Source organism: Dunckerocampus dactyliophorus, chromosome 10 (assembly GCF_027744805.1).
Source record: "Dunckerocampus dactyliophorus isolate RoL2022-P2 chromosome 10, RoL_Ddac_1.1, whole genome shotgun sequence".
Lineage (NCBI taxonomy): Eukaryota > Metazoa > Chordata > Actinopteri > Syngnathiformes > Syngnathidae > Dunckerocampus > Dunckerocampus dactyliophorus.
In genome coordinates this window covers 24964582-24976622 of record NC_072828.1, presented here as the reverse complement: position 1 = coordinate 24976622, position 12041 = coordinate 24964582, and the positions used below count along the sequence as shown (strand labels likewise).

General features: G+C 39.6%; 1 protein-coding gene across 4 annotated transcripts in view; it reads right to left on the bottom strand.

Annotated features, from left to right (window-relative positions):
- The window catches only part of LOC129188558 (phospholipid-transporting ATPase ABCA1-like), a 51744-nt gene that overhangs the window by 13603 nt on the left and 26100 nt on the right, over positions 1–12041 (bottom strand). For all 4 annotated transcript variants that reach the window (XM_054789268.1, XM_054789271.1, XM_054789270.1 and 1 more), the window contains 11 exons: positions 11100–11201; positions 10788–10980; positions 10287–10381; positions 7816–7848; positions 7634–7736; positions 5952–6026; positions 5645–5814; positions 4193–4370; positions 3415–3530; positions 3067–3211; positions 227–350 (listed from right to left, as the gene is read on the bottom strand). In XM_054789268.1, the coding sequence (XP_054645243.1) occupies positions 227–350; positions 3067–3211; positions 3415–3530; positions 4193–4370; positions 5645–5814; positions 5952–6026; positions 7634–7736; positions 7816–7848; positions 10287–10381; positions 10788–10980; positions 11100–11201 (1334 nt within the window). The remainder of the gene's footprint in view (positions 1–226; positions 351–3066; positions 3212–3414; positions 3531–4192; positions 4371–5644; positions 5815–5951; positions 6027–7633; positions 7737–7815; positions 7849–10286; positions 10382–10787; positions 10981–11099; positions 11202–12041) is intronic.

Sequence of the window (12041 nt, the reverse complement as noted above, 5' to 3'; positions counted from 1 at the left end):
TATTAAAAATTATTAAAACCCATGTAATAATTTATGTATATATATTTACAGTATATACTATATACAGTATATCACATTTATACATATCCAGTATATACTGTATATTTAACATACTACATAAAGGTTTTAATCATATATATATATATATATATACTGTATATGTATAACAGGTATAACATATATGTATATAAAATTTCATAAAGGTTTGAATAATTTTTCGTTGTACCCAGTCTCTGAAAGGCCTCGGCCATGGCTTGGTTCTTAGCCATGTCGATGAGTCCTCGTCCCAAACAGAAATGCGGGAAGATGAGGAACATCTTCTTCAGGACTTCGTTCACCTTACTCAAATGCTGTTCAAAGGCACAGTCACGCAAAAATCAAATCAAATAAAGACAATATTGCATAAACATGGACGTCACCAGGTCTGTTTGAGGGTGGCTGAGCCCCACTAAAAGTGGATTTTTGTATCATGTAAGAAATTAGTTTAGGCATGCGCTTAAAGCAACTGCATGCAGCCAGTTCCTCCAGCTGTCTAGAGGGCGTCAACGTTCCAACGTCTGCAAGCCATTACATCCTGCCTTTTGTTGTCTTGAGTATGTCGACGTAACATGCGCACAAATTTAATTTGTTGTCAGCTGATGATAGCAGTTTGGCAAAATTTAGCTACAGACGTTAGCTATCCTTGAACGTACAGCCCGGTGCTTCTCAAATAATGGGGCGGGCCCTAATGGGGCAATGATGTTAACTTTTTACTTGTTACAAAACAGGTGCCGCAAAGCGTGCTGGAAAGCCAGAAGCACTCGATGGAAGTGATGCCGGCTCCCAGCAACAGCTGTTGTTTATTATTCCACATAGTAGTAGTAGCAGCCCTGTGTGTGTTTACTTACCTGTTACAAGTTACGTCATTTTTTGTGTTGGCACCATGCTTGTAGTTAGTGTTCTCCCTCGTGCAGGGATGTCCAAAGTGTGTCCAAAGTGCGGCCTGGGGGCTATTTGCTGCCCACGGTTGTTTTTTTTGGGGGGGGGACTGCTGCACATCCTAAAAATATTATTTTTAACAAGAAAACTAAAAAAACAAACCCAGCAAAACTGTAAAAATCTGCAATTTTACAAGAATAAAGTCAAAATATTAAAGGGATAGTTTGGATTTTTTCACATGAAGTTGTATGACATCCCCATCCACAGTGTAGTGCATCAGCAGCGACTTACCCCCAGCTTGCTCCCCTAAATCCAGTTCTGGTCGGATTTCGGTGATGAAGTGATGAAGAACGTACACTAAGTCCCCAACTTACGAACATCTGACATGCAAACTTTCGGAGATACAAACACAAGCCGACTGGTATATTTTTTCATGTATTTTGCCTTTTGGAACTCCATATTTATACTGCTACATGCTTGACCAGTAGAGGGCACTGTGACACTGCTAATGGGACCAACAGGTAGCGGGAGAAGAGGAAGAGGAGAGAGGAAGGCTAAGTTGTAGTTGTATGATACAACCCGGACAGAGCGTGTGATTAAAGTTTATGAAGAGTTAATAGGCCTGCTTAATTCTACACCACCCACAGAACACTACCTCTTTTAGAAGAGTAACGCCAGCGACGATTTGTCCTTTTTTTCAATATCTCCTCCTCCAACTCCACCACAACGACGTGTGCTCGACCACTCCTCTTCAAAGGTAAATAACATTTATCATTACATATTAATATATCACTTTTATTATTGTTTTTTTCCTTAATTATCCTCGTTTAATATTACTACTGCATCCAAACTCATATTTACATACATATGCATATACTGTATATGTATACACGTACATGTAGTACCTATATCATTGGTAATACTACCTTTTGTTGGACTTACGAACAAATCGACTTGCGAACGGCCGTCTGGAACCAATTGTGTTCGTTGGTTGGGGACTTAGTGTAGTTCCAATCAGTTGCTGGGGTTACACACGTAAGGAGTTTGGCTTCTCAAAACATTCAAAAGAGTCATACATTTGCATCACAAAAATGCCTCCTAAAAAAAAAAACAGACCTCACAAATCACTCAGCGTTACATTTGTCTCCCGCCGTATCCCTGCGCACTGTCACTTGTCCATTCTTGTGTCGCATCTTCTTCCGCAACGCTGCGTCGCAGCCATCTTGTTAAAGAGTAAGTTCCACAGCGAAAGAAGATGCAAACTACGTTCTTCATCACCAAAATCCAACCACAACTGGACTTAGGGGACCAAGTGGGGGGTAAGTCTTTGTTGATGTACTACACTGCTGATGGGGATATCATACAACTTCATGTCTAAACTATCCAAACTATCCCTTTAAGAGAAAAAAGTTGTCATCTAACAAAAAACTCGTAATTTTATGAGAATCATGTTGTAATAATATGAGAAAAAATGGCAACATTTTAGTAGCATAGAGTTGAAATATTAAAGAAAAAAACAATTTAAAAAAAAGTTGTAATATTATGAAAAACAAACAAAACAAAGTTGTCATTTTGGGGAAATTATGTTACGGAAAAAGTTTGAATGCTACGAGAATAAAGTCAAACTATTGTGGCAATAAAGTAATAATTGCGAGAAGAAAATTACAAGAAGAAAGTTTAAATAGTTGGAAAATTAAAAAAAAACAGCAGAAATGGAAAAAACAGCTGGAATTTTACGAGAATAAAGTCAAACCATTAAAAGGAAAAAGCAGAATAGAGATGAAATAGTAAAGAAAGATTAAGTTCCTTTTTAAAAGTCGTAATATTAGGAGAAACAAACAATGTGGCCTTTGGTGAAAAAGGCTTGGACACCCCTGATCTGATCTAGTGACCCCCCCGTTCATTTCACTGTGAACAAGCTCACTGCAAGGTCAGTGCTGGCTGTAGCTTGCCCAATTGAAGAGCCGCTTCCTTTCAGCAAGCTAAAGGTGCGCAGGCCACACTCACACTAAACTTTGATGTCAAGTGGATGATCCGCGGGCCGCGAGTGTGAGACTCCTGGGCTAGAACCCTTTGGATCCTAGTGACGTCCCCGATTTAAAACCTCAAAACATGAAATGTGAAGTCACAAAGTTCAGTTCATTTTACCTCATCTTCAAACAATTCCAGGACAAATGTTGCAATGCTGCCATTGATTCCGATGAAGAGGTTGATGCAGGTCAAAAAAACATAGGCCGTGCTGGGAACGCTAAATACAAAGGATGCTGGGTACATCAAGGGAGTGATGGACCACCTAAATTGAGTGATGAGATTAGCAATACATAAATACTGATACACTGATAGAGAGGTATCATCCTACTGACAACAGAACAATGGTTTCCCCCAATATACAGTATATCGTTCCATTCAAAATGTTGAGAAATACATCAGTGAGGACTCCTATGAGTCACACCATGATGACTGGACGAAAGTAAGTTAAAGGTCGCTTGAACGCACCCATAGAGGAGGAGAAGCAGGATGAGAGCCGGCAGGTTGGTATCCGAGACGTAAGCCTGCTGCTGGAAACAGACGAAGATCAGCACAACCATGACAGCCGGGACCGTGTAGTTCAGCTAGTTCAACAAGGAAGAAAAAAGAAAACCTATTGTTCATTTTCATGTGCAATGCCGATTACTGTGAGGAGCAAAAGGATGAGGTCTTGCAAATTTGTGCGGAATACGGTGTTCAATTGCAATGCTATATTTTAGCACAAATACAAAAAACTTTATCACAATCTTAAGCTTCTTCAAAAACATTGAGCGCAAACATTTATTAACGAAATTTTAAGTTGGATTTCAAATATTCCATACAGTTGCAGGTTGTGCTTCCGTATTACAATTACAATTAGTATTACAATTTCTTGCTGGGAAATACAATTGTCCCCAGGATACAGTTTGCGGCTTCACTCTATCACGGTTTTTCAAAATAAATGAAAAAATTAATCACTGTTTCGTGGTTCACTATGGCCCACTATTTGTAAAAAATACAAACAAATGCATATTTAAGCAAATTGTACGTCTTCTTGGCCTAAATAAAGCATTTTCAAGCATAAAAATGGCGAAATGAACAAAGGAAGACGCATTCAGAGACGTACTATGTAGTATTCTACACTGGTCACTCGGTGTCAGTAATGTTACATTGATGAGACAATAGCCACCGTAGGCAGTGGGCTGCATAGAAAAAAATATTTTTTCTTAATTATATGAATACCGACTTATTTGGTATCTGTACTGACCATGTCCCAAGAGAAGTTTGTCACCCAGTAGAGGATTGGTTTGACGCCACTGACAAACTGGAGGTGTTTGGCTTTACAGGCTCGCTCCTCGATCAGGAAAAGGATAAAACTGGCTGGCACCAGGGACATGGCAAACATCACACAGACAGAAATAATAAGGTCCACCGATGTCGTCTTCCTGATAAAAGGAAAGGCCATGACATTAAATACATTCATTTATTCATTTTCCACTGCTTATCTTGTTCAGGGTCACGGGTAAGATGGAGCCTATCCAGTGGACTGTGGGTGAGAGGCGGGGTACACCCAGGACTGGTCGCCAGCGGAAAGACAGCCATTCACTCACTTTCACACCTTTGGACAATTTAGAGCAGGGGCGTCCAAACCTTTTCCACCAAGGGACCACATGCTTAAAAATGGAAGTATGCAAAGGCCACGTTGATGTTTTGTAAAGCAACACTTGTAGATATTCTGTGATATAGGTGAAAAACACCTCATGAGCATGAACTTCGGTCTTTGCTAGTTTTGTTTCCATTTTTGCTGATGTTTTTTCGTTTTTTTTTCCCCAAATACGTTAACTTTATTGATAAACAAACCAATTTTTGCAAATGTTCTTCTCTTAACATTCTAAGAAGTTATATATATTTTAAAAACTGTATATTAGCTTTATGATAAAGGTGAAAAGGCATCTCATTTGTATGAACTTCAGTCTTTGCTAGTTTTTTCCCATTTTTGCTGTTTTTTTATTTATTTTCCAAATACGTTAACTTTGTTGATAAATAATCTCTGTAAATTTTCTTCTCTCAATATTTTGACTTTATTCCCATAATATTATACGTTTTTTCCCAAACCTAATTTTCCAAAAATTACAACTTTATTTTTGTTTTGCTTCTCATAAAACTACAACTTCAAAAATATGTATTTTTTCATTAATATTTCAACTCTATGCTACTAAAATGACCAATAATATTTGGACTTTATTCTTGTAAAATTACTGCAGATTTTTAAATTTTTGCTGCTGCTGTGGATGTTTTTTTGGTTTTTTTTTTTTACTTTGTTTTCTTGTTAAATTATATGAAAAAACAGCCGCTGGCCACGAATGGTCCCCAGGCCACACTTTTGGGCACCCCTAATTTAGAGCTTCCAATTCGTCCAACGTGCATGTTTCCCAGTACGGTAGAACCTGCAAACTCCACACACAGTGATCAGAGTTGAATTTCAAACCCAGAACCTCTTGAGTGTGAGGCAGGTATGCTAACCCCACTTCCACTGTGCTGCCCGCAAACTAAATACACCATAGGGGGGAAAAATATTTTTCTGGCCTGTAAAGATTATTTTTATTTCAGTGAATCCATAATAAACTTACTAAAATTCCTGCCAGTCAAATGGGAATAAAAAAGCAGTAACTGAGCAAATTATCAGCTGTCTATGAACTTCAGCTCCTAGTGTACTCACATGGCCATTTGGCTAAGCTGCTCCTTGGTGAGATTCAATGGGTGATTGTAGACAGTGATACCATGTCTCAGTCTCTGCGGACCGCGTGTCAGGCCGGCCCTGAGAAGGCCGTTGTTCATCACATTAACAAATGACACCATAGCATGCCAGCCTTTGTTATTGAACCACACCTGGAGACAGCAGATGAACAAAAACACACCAATCAGTAAGACAAAGCTTTATAGCAAGTTTGCATGCCTGTGTTTTCACTTGTTTTGTGGTGTGGGTCATTCTTGAATGATATGAATCAGACAAGAAATGAAGCTACCTTGACATTGTTTGGAGTGTTAAGTCGTTCCATGACACCAGGTAGCTTGTTTAGGAATTGATCCAAAGCACTACCCTGTGAAGAACAAAAAAATGTGTTACTTGTGTTGCAGTGGGACCTGCTTATTTCAACACCCTCATACTGATGTCAACATTGGCGGATCGCAACACAGCCAAAATTGAAATCAAAACTATGGTAACCGTTGCTTGCACAATGGAGAACAGAGAACGGGTGACAATGGCGGATTTTTTAACCTATGGCAGTTGTTGACATGATTTTCCTCTATTTATGCATTTTTGATTTTGATTTTTCAGTTTTCATATGATTTTGTAGCGACGGGAATATTTTGTATGGTTCAGAGGTGTGATTCAGGGGTTGGGTCATATAGGGGGCAGTGGCGTTTGCATGCTAGTTAAAGGAAAACCACTTTTTTAAAATTTTGCCCATCATTCACAATTCTTATGTGAAACATGAACGCATATTTCTTTCCCTTTTCTGTGCGTTCTAACAACAGAAAACGAGTTAGTATGAGCCAGCTAGCAATGCACATCACGGGAGGCGCCTATTTTGATGCTAAAGCTCCAACAAATCCACATAAGGATTGTGGATGGTGGGCAAAATTCCTAAAAATGTACAGTTTTCCTTCAAGAGCAAATCGAAGAGAGAGTTGCCAAGCCGTGTTGACTGCTTTGAAGTGTGGACTGATATAAAAATTACAGGAATGTTACAGCATTAAAGTCAAAATATTATGGGAATAAAGTAAAAATTACAACTAGAAAATGTACAAGAAGAAAGGTGAAATAGTTACAAAATTAAAATTTTTTTTTTTTTTTTTAAATGGTGCATGACACATTCTAAAACTATATTTGAACAAGAAAACTATCAGAAAAAAACAACAGCAAAGCAGGTAAAAATCAGCAGTAATCTTATACAAAAAAAGTCAAAATATTAAGAGAACAAAAATTGTGATCCAACAAAAAAAGGTGTAACATTGTGATATTATTATTAGGAAAATTAATGTATTTTTGTAGCATAGAGTTGAAATATTTAAAAAACAAAAGTCATACAATTATGAGAAACAAAAGAAAATAATCTTGTCATTTTTTGGAAAATTGAGTTGGGGAAAAAGTCCTAATATGACGCGAATAAAGTCTATTTATGGGAATAAAGTCATAATATTATGAAAAGAAAATATACAAAGATTATTTCAGAAAGTTGAAATATTTGGGGAAAAAAGAGCAACGAGTGAAGTTCATGCTAAAAGTACGCCTTTTCACCTATATCACAAAGCCGAGATGCAGTTTTAAAAAAAAATATGTGTAACTTTCCCGTATGTGTTGCTTTACAAAATATCTAAGTGGCCCTTGCATACTTTCATTTTTTAGTATGTGACCCTTGGTGGAAAAAGTTTGGACACCTTTGCTGTATGGTATGCAGTGGTATTTACAGACGCTAATAAAAGGTAAAGTCATCCTGCCTCATCATCATGTCGAGAAAAGTGGGCGACCATACACGTCGGTATGTATGTCGACACCGACTTAAGAACACATTTTTCAATGGTACAGTAGTAATCGAGTTGTTCGACATCGACAGGTTGGCGACGTAAGCAGGACTGACTCAAGTGGGTACTACTGTACAAAACAACGCTTGAGAAAGACAGCTGGGGTGGAAACATACAGTACCTGTGGAATAGAATATTGGGTTTTGAGTGCCTGAATGGAACTTCGAACAGACAATTCAGATGAAGACGGGATAGTATTTCCTCCCAGAGAGAAACCACCATACCTGGAACAAAGTCATTTCAATCATTTCCACACATTAATAGAATATGTTTGGACTTAAAGTTTTCATCCTGGCAATTTACCTAAATTCATTCACCCACTTCTTGGTCTTCAGGCTGTGAGAAACACAAACAAGCTTTTGGCACATTCTTGGTTTCAGAGAAAATGTTTGTGTCACATGATTGTGTTAAAAAAAATAAAAAAATCAAGCCCTAAAGTGTCAAAATACACTATTATAATTCAATTGTAAGGCTGAAATAAAAACAATTCTTGATCAATACTATTATTGATCAGCTCAAATGTCACAAGTAAAGCAAATACAGTGGAATCTTGGTTAGAGTACGCCTCGGTTAGCGTGTTTTATGGTTAACGTTGAAAATTTAAGCCTAAATTTTGGCTCTGTTTGTGCACATTTTCTGGCTAGCGTACAATATGGCGCATGTTTTGTTGTGTTATTATCTCATTCAATCCCAGCCATTTTTCAAAAGACAACCCCTTCAGAACCGACCATTTTAGACTATTTTTCTTTCAAGACGCACAGAATATTGTGTTCTATGGCTATATAAACATGGAACGAAAACGAAAGACTCCTGTCTTTCATCAGAAATGAAAAAGTTTGCTTGTACCTTTTTTTAGAACATAGGTAAGTTTCAGGAAAATATCAGTCGCTGACTAAAAAACACAAAGGGTTGTTTTACATGAAAATAACAATTTATTTACAAATATAACACATGATTTACAATTTTCATTTTTGGAACTGAACTGTGCATGTGCACGTGTACGCGCGTGCGTGCTACACTCCTCCACGTTCTTCTGTTTTTATGGCTTAAGACTGCTCTAAAAGTGACTTCTATTTGTGTGAAGTTGCGTCATCACCTCTTTTTACCTCTCACGTAAAAAACTGAAAGACATATAAATGCATCTGTGGGATCAGGTGTTCGGGTTTATAAAAACGTATAAACACGTCTTTGGTAATGAGTGAGTTAATACACTGCATGAGTCCATGTGTTCTTAATGCATTTTTATCATAAAATGTCCTTGTTAGCAGCCTGTTAGCTTGCTAATACATGGAAACAGGCAGTGGAAGTCAGCCCCGTTGCCCGTCTGTGATGTCATCAGCGGTTGACTAACACAGTTATGGAATGCAATGGACTTTCACTTGTATAGCGCTTTCCTACCTTTTAAGGCAGTCAAAGCGCTTTGACATGTTCCTACATTTACCAACTGATGACGCAGCATCAGGAGCAACTGGGGTTCAGTATCTTGCCGAGGATACTTAAAATGAACTTTGGGAGACAACTACTCTGCCACCTGAGCCATGCCGCCCCCCGATTACACCACAAGTCTCTGCTTTTCTTTGATTACGACTGCAGTATAACCCGGGTTGGGAGTGAGGTCCTGCCCCAGGTGGAGGAGTTCAAGTATCTCGGGGTCTTGTTCACGAGTGAGGGAAGGTTGGAGCGTGAGGTTGATAGGCGGATCGGCGCAGCGTCTGCAGTAATGCGGTCGCTGTACCGGACCGTCGTGGTGAAGAGAGAGCTGAGCCGGAAGGCAAAGCTCTCAATTTACGGATCGATCCATGTTCCCACCCTCACCTATGGTCATGAGCTTTGGGTCGTGACCGAAAGAACGAGATCACAGATACAATCGGCTGAAATGAGTTTCCTCCGTAGGGTAGCTGGACTCACCCTAAGAGACAGGGTGAGGAGCTCAGTCATCCGGGAGGAGCTCAGATTAGAGCCGCTGCTCCTTCACATTGAGAGGAGCCAGTTGAGGTGGCTCGGGCATCTAGTCTGGATGCCTCCCGGATGCCTCCCTGGTGAGGTGTTCCGGGCATGCCCAGCCGGGAGAAGGCCACAGGCCAGACCTAGGACACGCTGGAGGGATTATGTCTCACAGTTGGCCTGGGAAGGCCTTGGTGTCCTCCCGGTGGAGCTGGAGGAGGTGGCCAGGGACCGGGAAATCTGGGCTTCCCTACTGAGACCACTGCCCCCACGACCCGGACCCGGTAAAGCGGAGGAAAATGGAATGGAATGGAATGCAATATAACCCGCAATGGAGCCACAGAAAGTGCAAGGGTCAGCACTCTGATAAAGAAGGTGAGAAAACACTATTGAATTCACCGAATGATTCACAGCAAAACACGACGTTGGTGTCAGAGTGGATCCCGCTGCCACACTGCCGTCTTTGTCAACAATCAAGATGTTAAATGTTCATTTTCCCCTTTCATTCATCATTTACAGTACAGTATATGCACTTGAATGTATGCATCTAAAACGAGAATTGGACAACTTGAAAATTGTGTTTTGTGTTAACATTTATGGCTTTCTGGAACTCATTCATGAGATTCACATTATTTTTTATGGGAAAGATTGATTCGGTTAGTTTTAAAACGTTTCGGTTAGAGCTGGGCCTTCTGCAACGGATTAATGATGCTAACCAAGGTTCCACTGTATCAGCAATGAAAATGGATTGTGCTAAATTCAATCTGGCGAAAGAGACAACAGCAAACTGAAACACCATCTACGTCTATTGTTAGTAATATGTGAAATACCTCCTCTTAAGGATTTGAGGGTAGGTCTTCACCAGGTAATCTGAGATGTTATAACTGGTCAGATTTTGGAGAATGTCACCAGTCTGCCTCTTGATCTGAAATTCCATATGAAGTTCAATAAATGAATTTACATGTACAGTAAGTAGCAACTGAAGTGCACTTAGAAATTACACATGAATTATCTATCTTAATGACATGAGTCACATGCTGTTGTCAAGCTGAATTGCAGAGGAAAAAAATGTAATGATGATTTTGATAGTGGTTAAAACATCACAGCGTGGTGTAATATCCAGATAACATGCAAATATGTGCTTAGGGGTTGTGAGTAGAGCAGAAATTGCATTTGAGCAAGCGCTTTGAATGCCATAGAATCATTTCCACATCATTGCTTATCCTCTGTCAAAAAAAAGTTCCAAGTTTTATAACCGATTACTCGGTAAGTATCAAAGTCAATAAACATTTAATGTGTGGAAATTAGTAAGGATGTGACATCATGCTTGCCTGTGGTGGCGGAGGTCCGCCTGCCCCCTCCGGACAATCAGGGAGCATCCGTCTTAGAGCCTCTGTGCTGCATTGGCAGTCAGGAGAAGTCTTCTCTTTGGTCCCGTTGCCTTTATTGAACATTTCCCAGGTGGAGTAGGAGATCTGAGGCCGCATGAACATACGTCCCGGCTGGCTGTCACACAGAGGGCTCCTGGTGGAACATATGAGTGGACAAGGCGGCAATTTTACCAATTTATACCGACTTATTCTGGTTTAGTTCAAAGCACAAATGCATGAACTCTTTGTGTTTGTTAAAAGGAGTTGTCTTACACGCTGTTGTTTTCCTTCTCCATGCACTTGGTTCCAAAACCTGGCTGGTCCAGCAGAGCGTCCAGTAGGTTGTTCATGGTTTCATTTCCAGGAGCATCATTGCTTTAAAGATGTGAGCAGAGGTCAGAATAACAATAGCATGGTGTCTAGATAAAACATAATGACAAGCTGATCTTGTTCCAAGTTCAATCGTGTTCCAAGTGTTAGTTTAGTTTGCAGCAGAAGTAACCCAAACGTAAGGTCTTTGGCCATGGAGCAGGAGGGCCCCAGTTGGAGACAAAGAGAGACGCTAGTCTGCTTCCTGACTACTTCTGGGATGCACTTGAGAAAGGCAACGTCAGGTCTGATACAAAGTCATCGTTTATGCTCCCCCTCACTCTGATATCTCTCTTTGCATGCCTGCATCTGAGTGGTGTGCACGGTAATAATAATGCCATATATAGTAGACTAGTGATTCTTAACGCGGCCCAACCAAAAGACATATGTTTTGCACTTGTGGGCGTTGAGGGCCCCAAGATGCTCACATGTGATACACCTTCCCACCACTTGTGGCAGTAATGCGCTAGTCGCATAACAAACATGCAGAAGTTAAGAGGGGAGCCTACAAAGGGAACGTTGAGTTGTGACTGTTATTGTTCATTTGCCACATATATAAAAGAGCAAATTCTGTCTCCAGCATGCAGGAACAAATTTTTGTATCTATTTGCAGATTATAAGGCTGTATTTTTATTTGAGTATTATAATCAGCAAATTAATGTATTTGAAACGATACCCCTTTACTGTAACTAAAAATAAATCTTTACAAAACAACTGTGTATATACTATACTATAGTATATATACTGTGTATAGAGACAACTATACTGTGTATAGTTTTTCGGCACTGCTTTGTTCTCTATAGCTGATGTAATGTGAATTACTCCTGTGTGGGATAAATAAACGTA